At 38.9% G+C, this 19,328-nt stretch overlaps 2 protein-coding genes across 5 annotated transcripts in view; one reads left to right on the top strand and one right to left on the bottom strand.

The window, feature by feature from the left end:
* Window positions 1-2,157, bottom strand: part of Cog2 (conserved oligomeric Golgi complex subunit 2) — a 33,465-nt gene extending 31,308 nt beyond the window's left edge. Inside the window, exon 1 of the mRNA XM_071657124.1 lies at window positions 1,789-2,157. Coding sequence (XP_071513225.1) covers window positions 1,789-1,866 — 78 coding nt within the window. The 5' untranslated portion in view covers window positions 1,867-2,157. The remainder of the gene's footprint in view (window positions 1-1,788) is intronic.
* A 201-nt stretch (window positions 2,158-2,358) lies between these two features.
* LOC139746194 (CCAAT/enhancer-binding protein zeta-like) overlaps window positions 2,359-19,328 on the top strand; it is a 73,734-nt gene continuing 56,764 nt past the window's right edge. The window contains exons 1-5 of one of the 4 annotated variants that reach the window (XM_071657117.1): window positions 2,359-2,588; window positions 3,080-3,240; window positions 5,573-5,835; window positions 10,961-11,101; window positions 13,923-14,058. In XM_071657117.1, the coding sequence (XP_071513218.1) occupies window positions 5,575-5,835; window positions 10,961-11,101; window positions 13,923-14,058 (538 nt within the window). In that variant the 5' untranslated portion in view covers window positions 2,359-2,588; window positions 3,080-3,240; window positions 5,573-5,574. The remainder of the gene's footprint in view (window positions 2,589-3,079; window positions 3,241-5,572; window positions 5,836-10,960; window positions 11,102-13,922; window positions 14,059-19,328) is intronic. The other 3 variants (XM_071657118.1, XM_071657120.1, XM_071657116.1) reach the window with 3 other exon arrangements.

Genomic DNA, 19,328 nt, shown 5'->3' with positions numbered 1-19,328 from the left:
TGTGGAACAGGTGTTCGTTTTGAAGAATGTGTGTAAGAGATGCTTAGAGAAAGAAATTGATTTGTATGTGGTATTTATGGATCTGGAGAAAGTGTTAAATAGGAATGATAGAGAAGTTTTGTGGAAGGTGATGTGAATATATGGTGAGGGAAGAGAGCTACTTCAAACAATGAGGAGATTTCATTGAGAGAGTATGGTGTGTGTGTGTGTGTGGGTTGGAAGAGAGGAAAAGTGATCCCAGGAGATGTAGTCTACATCAGGGGTGTGTGATGACTGTTTACCCTGTTCATGGATAAGTGATGAAGACTGCAAATGCATGAGTTTTTGAGACATGCAAGTCTGCAGTCAGCTGGGAATTGGGAAGACTTAGAGTGAGTCAGCTGCTATTTGCAGATGATAAACTTCTGAAGGCAAACTTGAGTGAGAAACTGCAGAATCTGACATTTGAGTTTTAAAACAGTGTGTGACAGGAGGAACTGGAAGTTAATGTGAATTAAAGTAAGGTAATGCAGCTTCGCTGGGATGAGAGTCTGTGTATGAATTAAGTAAACCTACACAAAGTGATGCGTTCTACATATCTGAGAGTAAAATGGCAGCTGGAACTGTGGGTAAAAGATGAAATAAATCATGTGGTGATTCAAACTCATTCTCAAGAGAAAAAGGATTACATCTGCAATATGGTGAAAATTGATAAAGTGTGAGATTCTAAGTGCAGCACCTTCAAAAATTTTAAGTTATCATAAAGTGGGCAGGGAACTGAAATGAAGGGAAATTATGGGGTAAAGGCACTCTATATTATAAGAATTCATTGGTACCACTTTTGTCAATCTATGAACTAGAAGATGGACAAGAGGAATGCCTTCAATATTTCTGTCATTTTCTAATGTCTTAACAAAGGAAAAAGAGCTTCCTGTGGACATTTCCTAATGTCCTAGCACACAGGAAAAAGAATTTCCTGTGGACAACTGACATCAAATATTCACTTGGCACTTGCCCTGATTCTTTATAGCTTTAATCACTTTGCAGGTCTGTACCCAAACTCAATAAAGCTGTAATACAACAAAAAACTTGACAGTAGGGATTAAAAATGCCAATGTACCTTTGTTATTGCTGCATTCCACAGAGTACTGCCAAGCATCATAACATCTGAATCAAAGATTTGCAAACATATTAAGTGGGTTCAAAAATCTAAAGATACACAGATCGAATCAATGCTTAAGAGATATATCCCAAACACAGGCAAATTCCTATATCTCTTTAGATATCTTAGCTCAATGTTTTCCTTCTACACCAAGTGATCCAAAGCACATTTAGGTGTAGAACTCTTGAAAATAATGGAATTTCACCAATAATAGAACCCATAAGATACCTGTAGCATTACAAAAGGCAGGTTATCTTTACGTTTTTTATATTTATCAATAATTTACATTACTTGTTTATCATCTAACCCCACATATTCCTTCTCCCCTGTAAACCTACCTATAACATGTTAAGTAATATCAAACTCTCACTTAAGAGTGAAAAAGGAACATCCACATTTGTGAACCACTCTTTTCAGTGGTAACAATGATTCTATGAATATAACACAGACTATATTTATGAGTTTTTACTCAATAAATTCAGAGTCGAACTGCCTAAATCACCTCCTAAGCACTTATATGCATTTCTTCTTGGTGTTTCTGTGGAGTTTACCCTGAAACAATCATACTTTCATTCCACTGCTAATACCTTCTCAGCAAAAAAAAAAAAAGTACACTGGGGCTGGAACCACCTCTCAAAGTAACTAACCTTCATGAAATCCTCCTTCTCGAAACATAATGATGATGTGCCATAGAGCTGAACTGGTAAGCTCTTCTCTGATGTCATGTTTATATTAACAAAAAAAAAATAACAGACTTTTATCACTTGAACTGGGTTAGAGGCAAGACAGTTTCATCTTTCTGCAGTTCACTACCTTACGTTTTGCTGTGAGGTTCAGTCACGTTTATTTAAGTATAACCCCAAGTTCTCCTTTACTTGTTTACCTCTATTGTTTTTGTTTGTGTACGTAATTGCCACGGACGCAGAGGGATACCTATCTATCATTACTTACTATCTAATATTTTTAGCCATCTTTAAATATAACTCTTGTTTTTGTGATTGACTTTATATTTGTATCTATAAGAACACGAAACAGACAAATATAAGGGAAAGTTACACAATAATGTTTTGCACTTGTATATCCTACATTTCGTACGGCTCTCTATCATTTTCATGACGATTTCTTTTCGGTAAAATGTTTCCCACATATCAATTATTTCTCAATAGCGTATAGGTAGTGTATATTTTTTATATCAAATAACTTATCAATTGACATATAATTTTAGAAAAATATTTCCGATATTTATATCACATGAATTTATTAATTAACGTCAGCAAGTTTCTCCAATCCTGAAAACATGATTGACAACATTGTTGACTGTTGCGTGCTCCACCTCGAGGACGAAGAGCTGGTAATAAGTGATAATGATAAAGAGGGAATAAAAATTATTATAATTTAGATGGTTACATTCTAGATATTGTAGCAAGACGAACAAAGGATCATACAGGTAAGTGTCGAATTTGTTCGACCAACTCAATCAGGTTGTAGAGATTTGGTGAGGATTTTCAAAAATATTTGAAAAATATGTATATAAGAAGTTAACTTATTTAGAGTTTATTTTAGGTAAAATATTTTAATTTCACCTAGGATAGAACATGAAATTTATTTATTCGCAATGTGGCACTCATAATGCATGGAAAGTAAAGCATAGCAAGATTACCTTGTCCACCTCCCCTATACGTTTTCAAAGGCAATAGCACACCCAAGTTTTGTTACTTTATCTTTCCTTTGCCCTTCATTACCATCTGCAAGACGGGGCACGGAATGGGTAGGGTTCTTGATGTATTCTAGGTCCATGTTTTGGGTCCAAAGGGTCTTGAAATCCTCAATGAGGAAAGGAACTGATGAAGTGTTGCTTGAAGCAGCTGCCTGATCGTGCGTTCTGAGTGACCAGTACTCCTAGATATCTCACGTGTACCCTTAGTTTCCTGTTTTAAGGCAAGAATTCGGGGTTCCTTCTTCTTAGAAGGGGAAGAGCCAATCATCTTGAAGCACAAGTGGAAAAAATGCAGTACCCAGAAGCAAAATTCCCATAATTAAGTGTTATCCTTAGAGAGTGAAGAATATCATTCCTTCAAGATAACTTAAGGCACACTAAGGTAGGTTGCTGGTGCTTTCTTCATTAGAAACAGTCTCAGAGATTAGGAGTACAACAATTTCACTGTAAGAGCACCATATGTTTGTACCCACAGTAAACTTTAGCAACATATCACCCTGGAAAATATATAGGGGCTCACAAGTCTTTATGTGACACTGTGATCAAAAATACATTTAGTTCATTAGCACCTGACTCATTCCATATAAACAGTGGTATTTGCTGCCCTGCTCGTTCCCACATGAAATAAGATTGTTACAGAATAAATTGCAATAATAGTTAATTATTTAGATTAGCTCCATATCACTATTGTATTTGATGTTTGAGTGATATTATTTTGCTTGCTAATATAATGTTCAGAAAATACAGTAACAGTTGTGGAGCATTGTATTTTATTGCCCAGAAGTAAATGAGATGGTAGTAGTATACATGTTTAGGTAAATGTAGGGTTAATTAGTGAAGAGCAAGGGGGGTTTTTAGGAAAGGTAGGGGATGTGTGGATCAGATTTTTGTAATAGAGATGAATGTGGAAAAGTATTCAGTAGAGGGTAAGAAGTTGTATGCTGCTTTTATGGATCTGGAGAAAGCGTGTGATATAGTAGAGTAGAATGCTATGAGGGATGTGTTAAGGGTATATGGTATAGGGGGACAACTATTGGATGGTGTGAAAGCCCTCTATAAATGAGCAAATGCATGTGTAAGAGTGGATGGAAAGCTGAATGAAAGTTTTGGAATACATGTAGGCATGAGGTAGGGCTGTGTGATATCACCATGGTTTTTTTAATATATGTATGGATAGTTATGAGATGAAAACAAATTAGGGAAAAGACATACAGAGACGGAGTGTGACAATGAGGTATGGTAGCTAGTGGCAAGCCTGTTTGCGGATGATACTGTCTTGCTTGCAGAGATTGATGTTGTATGATGTGTGTAAACATAGATTGATGGTAAATGCAAGTAAAAGTAAAGTAATTGTTTTTGAAGGGAAACGGAGTATGGATTTTGTAAAACCATATAGATTGAAAGAAGAAAGTGTACTAAATTGTGCTGTGGATAATGGGGGGGAAAAGACTGGAAGAAGTAAGGGAATTGAAGTATCTGGGAGCTTTCTTAGGTAAGTGTGCTGATATGTAAGGAGAGATAAGGAAGAGAGCAGTACATGGTAGAAGAGTCATTGGGTCCCTTAATGGAATGATGAAGGGTAGAGGTGTAGGAATGGAAGTGAAGAGAAGATTAAGGGACAGCATAGTCCTTCCAAACCTGATCTATGCAGCCGAAACATGGACAAGGAATGAGGCACAGAGGTCAAGAATTCAGGCTATGGATATGAGCTATTTTAGAAGACCATGTGGTGTGACTTGATGGAATGAAAAAAAAAATGAAGGGTGTATGAGAGATGTGGTATGACAAGGAATGCAAAGGAAATGAATGGTGTGGTAGAATGGGTGAAACAATTCTTTGAGGTGGCTTGGGCATGATAAAAGAATGCAAGACTGGGAGTTTACAAGGAGAGTGTGTGATAGTTCAATTAAAGTGGTTGGTGTGAGTGGAAGACCACCTGTGACATGGGCAAATAGGGTGGAGAAATACTAGAGGGAGAGAAACCGTGGAAGAATGTGTGGAATTGGGTATGCGAGGGAGTCATGTAAGGACAGAGATAAGTGGAGACTTTTGCCATGGCCACCCCTTGATTGGAGTTGCTGTGTGTCAGAGATATAGAAAGACTTGAGGAAGTACTCCTACAGTATAAGAATAAAATGAATGAGGACATGTTTGATGCAGCAAACATATAGAATTAAAGAGTTTGTATGATAAAGATTATGACAGAACCAACGAGTGTAAAACTCTCCTTTTCCAGTACAGTTAGATGATTACTAAGGCTTTGGCAGTCCAGTAAATTATGTCCTCATCCAAAACTTGATGTGCTTAACTCTTGATTTACAAGAAAAACATAATGAATTTGATATGTTTTTGTGCACCTTATCCCTAAACTAGAATGAAGTTACTGGTTTTGACATTATTTTTGCACGTATTCGTCAAGAATTTTTTTACTTTTTGTGCACTGTAGACAGTGAAAACAGTCATGCATAGAAAGGTTTTACTCATGTCAGATACCCTATTGCAGTATCCAGATGATTTGTTGAATTATGCAGTTGATTTGACCGTTACAGTAAGGAAGCAGAAGCAAGATATACAGCACATTATTATTTGTGTAGTAGATGATGATTTTTTAGAAAAAAGATCTGAAAAAGATTAAACACCAGTGATTCTTATAAAACATACTGGTATATTTGTATTGTGATTATTTAGTATTTATTATATCCTCTGTATTTTAGAGATGGGAAAGGTCAGTATAAAAGAAAAGAAGATGGTAACCCATTTCAGAAACCAGAATAGGAAAGTGAAGAAATCAGTGTCACAAGACAAAACTTTCAAGACAATGAAGAAAACCTCTATTGTTAAACAGAATATTAACTTGGATAATCAGTCTAAGGGCAAGAAGAAGAAGAAGAAGAAGAAGAAAAAGAGTACTAAAAATAAATTCCAACCAATACAAAATAATGAAGTGTCCAGTTCAACAGCCTTAAGTAATGATCAGGTAAGTTTGAAGTGTTAATTGGTTAGAGTATAGTAAGTCATTGTTCCTTTTATATTTTTTTTCTTAATTGTGCACAGGACCGAGTACAGGTGATTATTACTGTCATCTACATTGGATTAAAATCCTGTTCCCAAATATATAGATAATTTTCTCATCACAAGTCTCTGTTTGTAATGCACACATGCAACTGTTTTGTTAATCAAAGCGCATGGCACCATCAGCTAATAATCTGATGTTTTTTCTCTCTTTGCCCTCTTTCATGAACACTCATTATTTTCCTTATTTAATCTCCCTTTTTTTATCATATGTCTCCTTCAGTGAATGTAAGGGAAATGAGACTAAGGATTCTTAACAGTTCAGTCTAATATCTTAGGTGCAATTTTTTATTTATCTGTGTACTGAATTCCTCATTAAACATGTGTCAGTCATTTCTGTCTGTCTTAGTGAGATTTTTATTACCTTTATTGCTTCTTTAGCTGAAGACTTAACAGGCTTATGCCTTGGTTGCAGTTTGGTTGGACTTGCAGTCATGAGTAAATGCATGCATTTGCAATTTTTCATTTGTTTGTGTAGGATTGCCCTCAGATTTTAGTAGATGTTTATATGACTTTACCTCCTTTTATCTGGTAAATTGATCAAAAACTGATTAGATTTTCATGAAATGACTAGATTACTTGAATATTCACTTCAGGTCAAGTTGTGGCCACTGTGGGCTATCTTGAGTTGTTCATGTCTGTGTGATGATACTGTTCATTTTCAATGTTTTAATATGTACATGTATATTTGCGGAAGATGAAAGCCGGCAAGGCAGCAGGTTTGGATGGTATTGCAGTGGAATTTATTAAAAAAGGGGGTGACTGTATTGTTGACTGGTTGGTAAGGTTATTTAATGTATGTATGACTCATGGTGAGGTGCCTGAGGATTGGCGGAATGCGTGCATAGTGCCATTGTACAAAGGCAAAGGGGATAAGAGTGAGTGCTCAAATTACAGAGGTATAAGTTTGTTGAGTATTCCTGGTAAATTATATGGGAGGGTATTGATTGAGAGGGTGAAGGCATGTACAGAGCATCAGATTGGGGAAGAGCAGTGTGGTTTCAGAAGTGGTAGAGGATGTGTGGATCAGGTGTTTGCTTTGAAGAATGTATGTGAGAAATACTTAGAAAAGCAAATGGATTTGTATGTAGCATTTATGGATCTGGAGAAGGCATATGATAGAGTTGATAGAGATGCTCTGTGGAAGGTATTAAGAATATATGGTGTGGGAGGAAAGTTGTTAGAAGCAGTGAAAAGTTTTTATCGAGGATGTAAGGCATGTGTACGTGTAGGAAGAGAGGAAAGTGATTGGTTCTCAGTGAATGTAGGTTTGCGGCAGGGGTGTGTGATGTCTCCATGGTTGTTTAATTTGTTTATGGATGGGGTTGTTAGGGAGGTAAATGCAAGAGTTTTGGAAAGAGGGGCAAGTATGAAGTCTGTTGGGGATGAGAGAGCTTGGGAAGGGAGTCAGTTGTTGTTCGCTGATGATACAGCGCTGGTGGCTGATTCATGTGAGAAACTGCAGAAGCTGGTGACTGAGTTTGGTAAAATGTGTGAAAGAAGAAAGTTAAGAGTAAATGTGAATAAGAGCAAGGTTATTAGGTACAGTAGGGTTGAGGGTCAAGTCAATTGGGAGGTGAGTTTGAATGGAGAAAAACTGGAGGAAGTGAAGTGTTTTAGATATCTGGGAGTGGATCTGGCAGCGGATGGAACCATGGAAGCGGAAGTGGATCATAGGGTGGGGGAGGGGGCAAAAATTCTGGGGGCCTTGAAGAATGTGTGGAAGTCGAGAACATTATCTCGGAAAGCAAAAATGGGTATGTTTGAAGGAATAGTGGTTCCAACAATGTTGTATGGTTGTGAGGCGTGGGCTATGGATAGAGTTGTGCGCAGGAGGATGGATGTGCTGGAAATGAGATGTTTGAGGACAATGTGTGGTGTGAGGTGGTTTGATCGAGTGAGTAACGTAAGGGTAAGAGAGATGTGTGGAAATAAAAAGAGCGTGGTTGAGAGAGCAGAAGAGGGTGTTTTGAAGTGGTTTGGGCACATGGAGAGAATGAGTGAGGAAAGATTGACCAAGAGGATATATGTGTCGGAGGTGGAGGGAACGAGGAGAAGAGGGAGACCAAATTGGAGGTGGAAAGATGGAGTGAAAAAGATTTTGTGTGATCGGGGCCTGAACATGCAGGAGGGTGAAAGGGAGGGCAAGGAATAGAGTGAATTGGAGCAATGTGGTATACCGGGGTTGACATGCTGTCAGTGGATTGAATCAAGGCATGTGAAGCGTCGGGTAAACCATGGAAAGCTGTGTAGGTATGTATATTTGCGTGTGTGGACGTATGTATATACATGTGTATGGGGGGGGTTGGGCCATTTCTTTCGTCTGTTTCCTTGCGCTACCTCGCAAACGCGGGAGACAGCGACAAAGTATAATAAAAAAAAAAAAATAAATATTGGGTTCTGGGTAAGAGATGTTTAGTTGTTTCATCTATTGGCATGGGACATGTAAGCCACATTAGTGTGTAGAAAATTGCCAGTAAACTCTTCATACACTCTGCTCTTGTGTGTATATAGTGCCTAGATAAGCTTTTCACCCATTTGAGTTCGGGAATTACCAAGGTGTGAAATTAGCTACTGGTACATTAAATACAAGAGTTAAATTCAGGGATCATAGAGGGCAAGATGACTCTTAAGCTGGTAACCATAATCTTCTATCAAGCAGTTGCGATTCAATGGAATTTCTGCCCATTCATGAGATCATAGGCATTCTTGAAGTAGACTCCAAACACCCAGCATGGTTTGTGAGTCAAGCATTGCAGTGATGCCACAGCTTAGTGATCTAGACAAGCTATTTCAAATAAGTATCAACCAGTTCCATCATCACCATGACAGGCTGTGATCAGGTGAATTTGGTAAGTGATGGGTGGGGAAAGCTACAGTCTCTGCCAAAAGTTAAGCGGATATGAGGTTCATGTCTGTTTTGTTTGTCTTTGAGTGATGGGTATTTTTTCCTCATTTGTCCACAACTTCCTAGCTCTTGTGCCATCCCATTATTCCCAGGAGAGTTACAGTGTCGGACATTGCAACGGTAATAGCTTTATACAAAGCAGAGCATAATTTGAAATATATCTCTTGGCAAACAGCATAGTGTCCAAAGTTTTGTTTGTTTGTTTGTTTGCTTATTTTTTATTTTTATATTGGAGGCTCCAATCATGGACAAAAGTCCACATCAAGGTTGGGCCTTAATTGAAATATAGAGAGAATTATGAAAGTGGAAAACAAAAGACAAGGGAAAGTACTTACAATTTTTGGAGGAAGTGAAAAGCCTGTCTTTGAAAATGTGCCAGGTCATAGTTATTGGGAAAGATGACATGAGAAGGTAGAGAGTTTCAAAGCTTCAAGGTGTAAGGAAAGAAACAGGTATCAAAACGGTCCACCTTTGACTTTCCAACAGCTGCACAATAATCATTTGATGCGGCATCTTGCCAATTGTCGTGTGGTCTACTTAGTGGTAAGGGCACACATGCAATCAGCTGTTGGGAATGAATACCAAAGTAATACCTACAGAAGAGGGAAAGTGAGCCAACATTGCAGCATCTATTAGGCCACAACCATTCTTTTTTTTTTTCATTTGCAACTTAACTTTTGGTGTAGACTGCATTGGTATCTCACTTTTATATTCTTGACATGGCAAAGGTAAAACATGCCCCTATTAAGGGCATGTCAAGTGAAAAAAAATACATGTAAGAGGAAAAGAAAGTAGGATTGAATCAAGGCTGTGCTGGTGTTGGTAGACTTGACACTTAAATGAAGATAGGTTATATGAAAAGGGAAAGACAAAAGAAGGAAGAGAATTCCACAGCTTAACTGTTTGAGGTAAGAAGGAGGTATCATAATCTGTCCTCAAGCGGCTAGTCTCCTCACAAAAACTGTGGGAGACAGCAGTCATTCATGTACCAAGGGCCCAAATCTTGGGTGTGGGGACACAAGCAGACAACTCACAAAAATAGTGTCCTGATAGTACCTATGAAATAGGTAGAGCAGCAACATCACAGCATACAGATGTTGCTAGGAGAGTTAATGAGATGGGAGGCTTGTGATTCAACTCAGATTAATAGAGACGAAGATGAGCCTGAGAACTGTTCCATACTTTGGCAAATAAAGCTCCTGTTGATATGACATAGCAGTTATTCACAAGAATAGTAATTAAGGCACCTTTACAACACAAAGCCGAATTTTTTTGTTGATCATGTGTGGTTTCCAGAAGAGTGGGAGACACGCTCATGCCCATCATGTAAATGCTATTACAGCGTTGAATTAGATGGAGCCTTTGAAGGGTCTGACCCTCTAAACTTTTCACTGCTCTTGAGACACTGCCTTAAAGAAAAAAGTGCATTCAGACTTCAAAACCTAAACTTCTGACCCCTTTTTCTTTTTCTGAAACTCTTAGATGTATTTTTCCTCATGTCCCCCCCACTTTCTCTTTTATCTTTCATTCAAGGTCTGACCATGATAATGTCTTTTTGTCTGTTGATGGAGCCTTTGTCAGCTTCATGAAAGGAAATTAGCTAATTGATATTATTAAAACTAGGATAAGAGATAGTTGACTAACAAAGAAAGTGTGCCATTTGTGTGGTTTAACCTTCAAGAGTTCAAAGGTCTGTCTCCCTGGACTACCTGTTACTTTTCATTTTTATTTTTGTTGAATATTTATCTTCAGAATTAGTAGAGGTATGGAAGTGAAACATATAAAGAACTGCTAGGCTTTTAAAGATGTGCATTTTTGGGATTTGACCTTGAGGATTTCAAGATCAGGGTTCCATGGTGAATTGATATTTTGAGGTAGTTATACTTGGCACTCTTACTGAAAGCAAAATTACTAGTAAGTATGGTATAATATGGTATTATATAAGTTCTTTTTATGAAGATGATGAACTTTCATAAAATGTAGTTCATATAGTGATTACAGTGTACTTATGCAGAAAACAGAATTCCTATAGAAATTATATTGTGTTCCTGATGAACACTACTCTTTATATCTCAGCAGTAAAGATAATGAATTCAATTTATAAGTTTCATAATATTCACAGATGCCAGACTCCAAAGACTTCATAACATCACAATCCATTGATGCTCAGAAGGGAAAGGAAGTAAATTTTTCACACTTATGGTTGAACTACAAGCCTCGTTCTACTCCACTTATCAGAGCTGAACATGAATGGCATTTGCAGGTTAGTAGCATTACTAAAAAGAGTGATGATATTGTGAAGATCCTTCATACAGTATGTGATCTGGCAGGTCCTTATTTTCCACAGATTTTGTGTGAGTGTTGGCAACTTAAAAGTTTGTGAACTACATGTCTAGCTATGCTGTGCTTTTCCTTACTTCCACTTTTTGTTTAGAGATCTTATCCATTAGGCCTGACATTGTTATTGGCCCCACTGCCTATGAAATGGTAGGGAATAATGATAATAAGAATGAAGATATGAATACTGATTATTTTATTATTATACTTAATCGCCCTGGGGATGGGGAGAAAGAATACTTCCCACATATTCCTTGCGTGTCGTAGAAGGCGACTAAAAGGGGAGGGGGCGGGTGGCTGGAAATCCTCCCCTCTCTTTTCTTTTAATTTTCCAAAAGAAGGAACAGAGAAGGGGCCAGGTGAGGATATTCCCTCAGAGGCCCAGTCCTTTGTTCTTAACACTACCTCGCTGACGCGGGAAATGGCGAATAGTATGAAAGGAAAAGAAAATTAATCGCCATCTCCCATGTTAGTCAGGTAGTGCAAGGAAACAGATGAAGGAATGGCCCAGAACTCACCCACATGCACATGTATATACATAAAACACCCACATACGTACATATACATACCTATACATTTCAACGTATACATACATATACATACACATACACATACATATATACAGATGTACATGTTCATACTTGCTGCCTTCATCCATTCCCATTACCAACCTACCACACATGAAATAGCGCACACACAGACACACACACACACACACACACCGCATGAGCACGAGGTAGCGCTAGGGAAAAACAACAGAGGGCACATTCATTCACACTCAGTCTCTAGCTGTCATGTGTAATGCACCCAAACCACATCTCCCTTTCCACATTCAGGCCCCATAAAACTTTCCATGATTTACCCCAGATGCTTCACATGCCCTGGTTCAATCCATTGATAGCATGTCCACCCCAGTATACCACATCGTTCCAGTTCACTCTATTTCTTGCATGTCTTTCACCCTCCTCTATGTTCAGGCCCCGATCGCTCAAAATCTTTTTCACTCCATCCTCCCACCTCCAATTAGGTCTCCCACTTCTCCTCATTCCCTCAACCTCTGACACATGTATCCTCTTTGTCAATCTTTCCTCACTCATTCTCTCCATGTGACCAAACCATTTCAACACCGTCTTCTCTTTCAACCACACTTCTTATTACCACACATCTGTCTTATCCTTTCATTACTTACTCAATCAAACCACCTCATACCACATATTGTCCTCAAACATCTCATTTCCAACACATCCACCCTCCTCCACACAACCCCATCTATTGCCCATGCCTCGCAGCCACATAGCATTGTTGGAACCACTATTCCTTCGAACATACCCACTTTTGCTCTCCGAGATTATCTCCGATGAATATTGATGTTATCAGTAATATGGGAGTGGCCCATTTAATTAGAAAACACTTTGTTTCATGCTGAAGAATAAGATCAGTATGGTAAAGAGGATATACTTGTTAGGAGTGGAGGGAACAAGGAGACCAATCTATAGATGGAAGGATTAAGTGATAAAGATTTTGAGCAATCAGGGCCTGAATTAACAGGAGGATGAAAGGTGTGCATGGGGTAGAGTGAATTAGAACAATGTGATATACATGGATTGATGTGATGTCAGTGGACTGAACCAGGTCATTTTAAGTGTCGGATAAATCATGTCTGTGGGGCCTGGTTGCGGATAGGGAGCTGTGGTTTGATGCATTTCACATGACTGCTGGAGAGTGGATGAGAGGATTATTTTTTTATACTTTTTAGTACACAGAGGAATGAACCAGGGAGAGAATAGTGTTCTTTAACCCTTTCATAACTACACACATACCTCAAACCCCTTTCATTCTTTCGTATGTACCTCTTTCTCTTGAGATTAGAGTCTTACATGTGAGATATTTTCTGATGTTTTCTGCCCCATATCATATATCTTGGAGCACCCTTGAGCCAAGTTAGGATATCATGTTACCAGCACTTATAATTCATCCTCAGAAATTTCACAGCTGTCAGTTCCCCTACAAGCACCATGATAGAAAAATACTTATCAGATTTTACATCTGGCAGCTGTGATAATGATGCCTGTGTATCTGCCAGCTGGAAACATGCACACACATGACAGCATTGGAAGAAATAACATGAATTTTGAGGGAGAATAGTGATATACATGGATATAATGATCATTGTCATAAACTTTTATTTGGGTCATATGCACAAAGTATCTTACTATTAAGGAAACTTAAATGGATTACAGCTGCTAAGAAAGATTTATTTTTCTCCTCTGATATTTTGTGTCTTTTAACATTATTTTAGATTAATTCATAGTCACTTTCTTTTTTCCCTTATCTTTTTTGAAAATTAAATTTTATGACCATATTGCTGCATTTTTTGTAAGTTGTCTTTAAATTTCATCAGAATTGAATAATATGAAATTGAAGTAACATGTTTAAGTCTTAAGCTAATTTTTTTTCATGTATAGTCCATGCTTAAGAAATGAATACAGAAAATTTCTGCTCAGATGCTTAACCTTCTTATGTGTTGAGTTTAATGTGCTGATTTAACAGTGTATCGCTTTGACAAGTTTTCCAGGAATTTAATCATGTTTTTCAGTTGTGGCTCTCAGAACATTTCTTTGCTCACCTTGATTATGTGGCTAGTTACGATTTGAATTTATTGTTGTATAACTTTTGACTTTTGTTTATGGATCTAATTCATCCCTTCAAATTTAGCTTCTGTCTAAGATCTAATCCATCCCTTCCAGCTTATTACTGAAGAATCTAAGACTCTGCACACTGATTCAGATACTGAAGCTTTGAAAACTGATTCAGATACTAAATGTAAACTAAAAGAGTTAGCTGTCCAAATTCTTCAACATGATGTTGCAAACTACAACAGAGGTTAGTAATTCACTTGTTTGTACAGTGGATGTAGAAATCAAACTGTCATATCAGAAAATTAGAATATGAAAGTTTTGCATGTAGAGTATCAAAGATCTATGATAATCAGGACTGTGTAAAGTGATTACTTTGGATTTGTACAGATTTAGAATGATAGGCCACAGATTATGGTCTGAATGCATATTTAACTTTAACGGAGTGTTTTGTTTACCTAATATAGGCTCTAGCTGTCATTTGTTTTTGGTATGTGTTGATACTGCTTGATACTCAAAGATCCATGATGAAAATTCTTGAAATTCATTGTCTAATGGATTCATATGTTCTACCAAGTTGAACCATAATATCCCAAGTCACTCATTTCAAATTCCAGTTTGTGTTTAATTCCACTTATTGTTAATAAGTGTCTCTAGCATTCTTTCACCAATGCTGAAAAAGTGTCACACACCTGAGTCACCCATAGATCATTCTAAAAGGTGCATATACATTGACTTAGCTCAATAGCAAGCACTTGCTATATGTGTATTGCTTAGGGCATTTGATTAATAAAAGATGAAGAGGAAAGCCTCTATGCATTAAACTTTTCAGATGAAGTAGAATATGAAGAGAATTATGTGTTCTTAAGGCAAAGCTATAAGTAGAACAGAAGTAAAACACCTTTAAGCATTTCTTGACTATAAAAGATGTAATTTATTGGGAGGCAAGTGAAAATGCTATCAATGTAGGTTGTAGCTTTGCACTGGCATTTAGGGATTCCATTGTGCTTATATAAATGTTGAAATTGTGAATGCATTTAGATGGTCATCATTCCATGTAATGTATTTACAATCATGAAGAAATCATGTGTTCATGTTTTGTAGTGTGTTATGTAAGCATCCATCCGTACAGCCATGAAGTGAAATATAAAGAAGTGGAAATTTAGTTTGTTTTAGAATAAGTAAACATTTTCTGTAGTCTTTTTTTCATATATGTTCACCATTTCCCACATGAGTGAGGAAGTGCCAGGAAGAGAGGAAGGAATGGCATCATTTTCTCAGATTTACTCTTTATCTGTCATGTTTATTGCACCAAAACCAGAGTTTCCATCCACAACTAGGCCCCATAGACCTTTCCATGGTTTCCCCTAACCACTTCACATGCCCTGATTTAGCCCAATGACAGCATATCTCCCTATGTATACCACACCCCTATAGTTCACTTTATCCCTTGCACACTAACACCCTCCTGCATATTCAGGAACAGTCATAGTGTCCTCCACTCTGTCATGCCACCTCATCCTTGGTTTCCTCCATTTCCTTGACCCTTTAATTTTATCGAGGATGTAAGGCATGTGTACGTGTAGGAAGAGAGGAAAGTGATTGGTTCTCAGTGAATGTAGGTTTGCGGCAGGGGTGTGTGATGTCTCCATGGTTGTTTAATTTGTTTATGGATGGGGTTGTTAGGGAGGTAAATGCAAGAGTTTTGGAAAGAGGGGCAAGTATGAAGTCTGTTGGGGATGAGAGAGCTTGGGAAGTGAGTCAGTTGTTGTTCGCTGATGATACAGCGCTGGTGGCTGATTCATGTGAGAAACTGCAGAAGCTGGTGACTGAGTTTGGTAAAGTGTGTGGAAGAAGAAAGTTAAGAGTAAATGTGAATAAGAGCAAGGTTATTAGGTACAGTAGGGTTGAGGGTCAAGTCAATTGGGAGGTGAGTTTGAATGGAGAAAAACTGGAGGAAGTGAAGTGTTTTAGATATCTGGGAGTGGATCTGGCAGCGGATGGAACCATGGAAGCGGAAGTGGATCATAGGGTGGGGGAGGGGGCGAAAATTCTGGGGGCCTTGAAGAATGTGTGGAAGTCGAGAACATTATCTCGGAAAGCAAAAATGGGTATGTTTGAAGGAATAGTGGTTCCAACAATGTTGTATGGTTGCGAGGCGTAGGCTATGGATAGAGTTGTGCGCAGGAGGATGGATGTGCTGGAAATGAGATGTTTGAGGACAATGTGTGGTGTGAGGTGGTTTGATCGAGTGAGTAACGTAAGGGTAAGAGAGATGTGTGGAAATAAAAAGAGCGTGGTTGAGAGAGCAGAAGAGGGTGTTTTGAAGTGGTTTGGGCACATGGAGAGGATGAGTGAGGAAAGATTGACCAAGAGGATATATGTGTCGGAGGTGGAGGCAACAAGGAGAAGAGGGAGACCAAATTGGAGGTGGAAAGATGGAGTGAAAAAGATTTTGTGTGATCGGGGCCTGAACATGCAGGAGGGTGAAAGGAGGGCAAGGAATAGAGTGAATTGGAGCGATGTGGTATACCGGGGTTGACGTGCTGTCAGTGGATTGAATCAAGGCATGTGAAGCGTCTGGGGTAAGCTATGGAAAGCTGTGTAGGTATGTATATTTGCGTGTGTGGACGTATGTATATACATGTGTATTGGGGGGGTTGGGCCATTTCTTTCGTCTGTTTCCTTGCGCTACCTCGCAAGCGCGGGAGACAGCGACAAAGTATAAAAAAAAAAAAAATATATATATATATATATATATATATATATATAAGAGTGAGTGCTCAAATTACAGAGGTATAAGTTTGTTGAGTATTCCTGGTAAATTATATGGGAGGGTATTGATTGAGAGGGTGAAGGCATGTACAGAGCATCAGATTGGGGAAGAGCAGTGTGGTTTCAGAAGTGGTAGAGGATGTGTGGATCAGGTGTTTGCTTTGAAGAATGTATGTGAGAAATGCTTAGAAAAGCAAATGGATTTGTATGTAGCATTTATGGATCTGGAGAAGGCATATGATAGAGTTGATAGAGATGCTCTGTGGAAGGTATTAAGAATATATGGTGTGGGAGGAAAGTTGTTAGAAGCAGTGAAAAGTTTTTATCGAGGATGTAAGGCATGTGTACGTGTAGGAAGAGAGGAGAGTGATTGGTTCTCGGTGAATGTAGGTTTGCGGCAGGGGTGTGTGATGTCTCCATGGTTGTTTAATTTGTTTATGGATGGGGTTGTTAGGGAGGTAAATGCAAGAGTTTTGGAAAGAGGGGCAAGTATGAAGTCTGTTGGGGATGAGAGAGCTTGGGAAGTGAGTCAGTTGTTGTTCGCTGATGATACAGCGCTGGTGGCTGATTCATGTGAGAAACTGCAGAAGCTGGTGACTGAGTTTGGTAAAGTGTGTGGAAGAAGAAAGTTAATAGTAAATGTGAATAAGAGCAAGGTTATTAGGTACAGTAGGGTTGAGGGTCAAGTCAATTGGGAGGTGAGTTTGAATGGAGAAAAACTGGAGGAAGTGAAGTGTTTTAGATATCTGGGAGTGGATCTGGCAGCGGATGGAACCATGGAAGCGGAAGTGGATCATAGGGTGGGGGAGGCGGCGAAAATTCTGGGAGCCTTGAAGAATGTGTGGAAGTCGAGAACATTATCTCGGAAAGCAAAAATGGGTATGTTTGAAGGAATAGTGGTTCCAACAATGTTGTATGGTTGCGAGACGTGGGCTATGGATAGAGTTGTGCGCAGGAGGATGGATGTGCTGGAAATGAGATGTTTGAAGACAATATGTGGTGTGAGGTGGTTTGATCGAGTAAGTAACGTAAGGGTAAGAGAGATGTGTGGAAATAAAAAGAGCGTGGTTGAGAGAGTAGAAGAGGGTGTTTTGAAATGGTTCGGGCACATGGAGAGAATGAGTGAGGAAAGATTGACCAAGAGAATATATGTGTCGGAGGTGGAGGGAACGAGGAGAAGAGGGAGACCAAATTGGAGGTGGAAAGATGGAGTGAAAAAGATTTTGTGTGATCGGGGCTTGAACATGCAGGAGGGTGAAAGGAGGGCAAGGAATAGAGTGAATTGGAGCGATGTGGTATACCGGGGTTGACGTGCTGTCAGTGGATTGAATCAAGGCATGTGAAGCGTCTGGAGTAAACCATGGAAAGCTGTGTAGGTATGTATATTTGCGTGTGTGGACGTATGTATATACATGTGTATGGGGGGGGGGTTGGGCCATTTCTTTCGTCTGTTTCCTTGCGCTACCTCGCAAACGCGGGAGACAGCGACAAAGTATAAAAAAAAATATATATATATATATATATATATATATATATATATATATATATATATATATATATATATATATATATATGTGAGAAATACTTAGAAAAGCAAATGGATTTGTATGTAGCATTTATGGATCTGGAGAACGCATATGATAGAGTTGATAGAGATGCTCTGTGGAAGGTATTAAGAATATATGTTGTGGGAGGCAAGTTGTTAGAAGCAGTGAAAAGTTTTTATCGAGGATGTAAGGCATGTGTACGTGTAGGAAGAGAGGAAAGTGATTGGTTCTCAGTGAATGTAGGTTTGCGGCAGGGGTGTGTGATGTCTCCATGGTTGTTTAATTTGTTTATGGATGGGGTTGTTAGGGAGGTGAATGCAAGAGTTTTGGAAAGAGGGGCAAGTATGAAGTCTGTTGGGGATGAGAGAGCTTGGGAAGTGAGTCAGTTGTTGTTCGCTGATGATACAGCGCTGGTGGCTGATTCATGTGAGAAACTACAGAAGCTGGTGACTGAGTTTGGTAAAGTGTGTGAAAGAAGAAAGTTAAGAGTAAATGTGAATAAGAGCAAGGTTATTAGGTACAGTAGGGTTCAGTAGGGTTGAGGGTCAAGTCAATTGGGAAGTGAGTTTGAATGGAGAAAAACTGGAGGAAGTAAAGTGTTTTAGATATCTGGGAGTGGATCTGTCAGCGGATGGAACCATGGAAGCGGAAGTGGATCATAGGGTGGGGGAGGGGGCGAAAATTTTGGGAGCCTTGAAAAATGTGTGGAAGTCGAGAACATTATCTCGGAAAGCAAAAATGGGTATGTTTGAAGGAATAGTGGTTCCAACAATGTTGTATGGTTGCGAGGCGTGGGCTATGGATAGAGATGTGCGCAGGAGGATGGATGTGCTGGAAATGAGATGTTTGAGGACAATGTGTGGTGTGAGGTGGTTTGATCGAGTAAGTAACGTAAGGGTAAGAGAGATGTGTGGAAATAAAAAGAGCGTGGTTGAGAGAGCAGAAGAGGGTGTTTTGAAATGGTTTGGCACATGGAGAGAATGAGTGAGGAAAGATTGACCAAGAGGATATATGTGTCGGAGGTGGAGGGAACGAGGAGAAGAGGGAGACCAAATTGGAGGTGGAAAGATGGAGTGAAAAAGATTTTGTGTGATCGGGGCCTGAACATGCAGGAGGGTGAAAGGAGGGCAAGGAATAGAGTGAATTGGAGCGATGTGGTATACCAGGGTTGACGTGCTGTTAGTGGATTGAATCA

The sequence above is a fragment of the Panulirus ornatus genome, chromosome 64 (assembly GCF_036320965.1).
Source record: "Panulirus ornatus isolate Po-2019 chromosome 64, ASM3632096v1, whole genome shotgun sequence".
Lineage (NCBI taxonomy): Eukaryota > Metazoa > Arthropoda > Malacostraca > Decapoda > Palinuridae > Panulirus > Panulirus ornatus.
The sequence above is the reverse complement of the archived record's forward strand: the minus strand, read 5'-3'. Positions and strand labels throughout refer to the sequence as shown.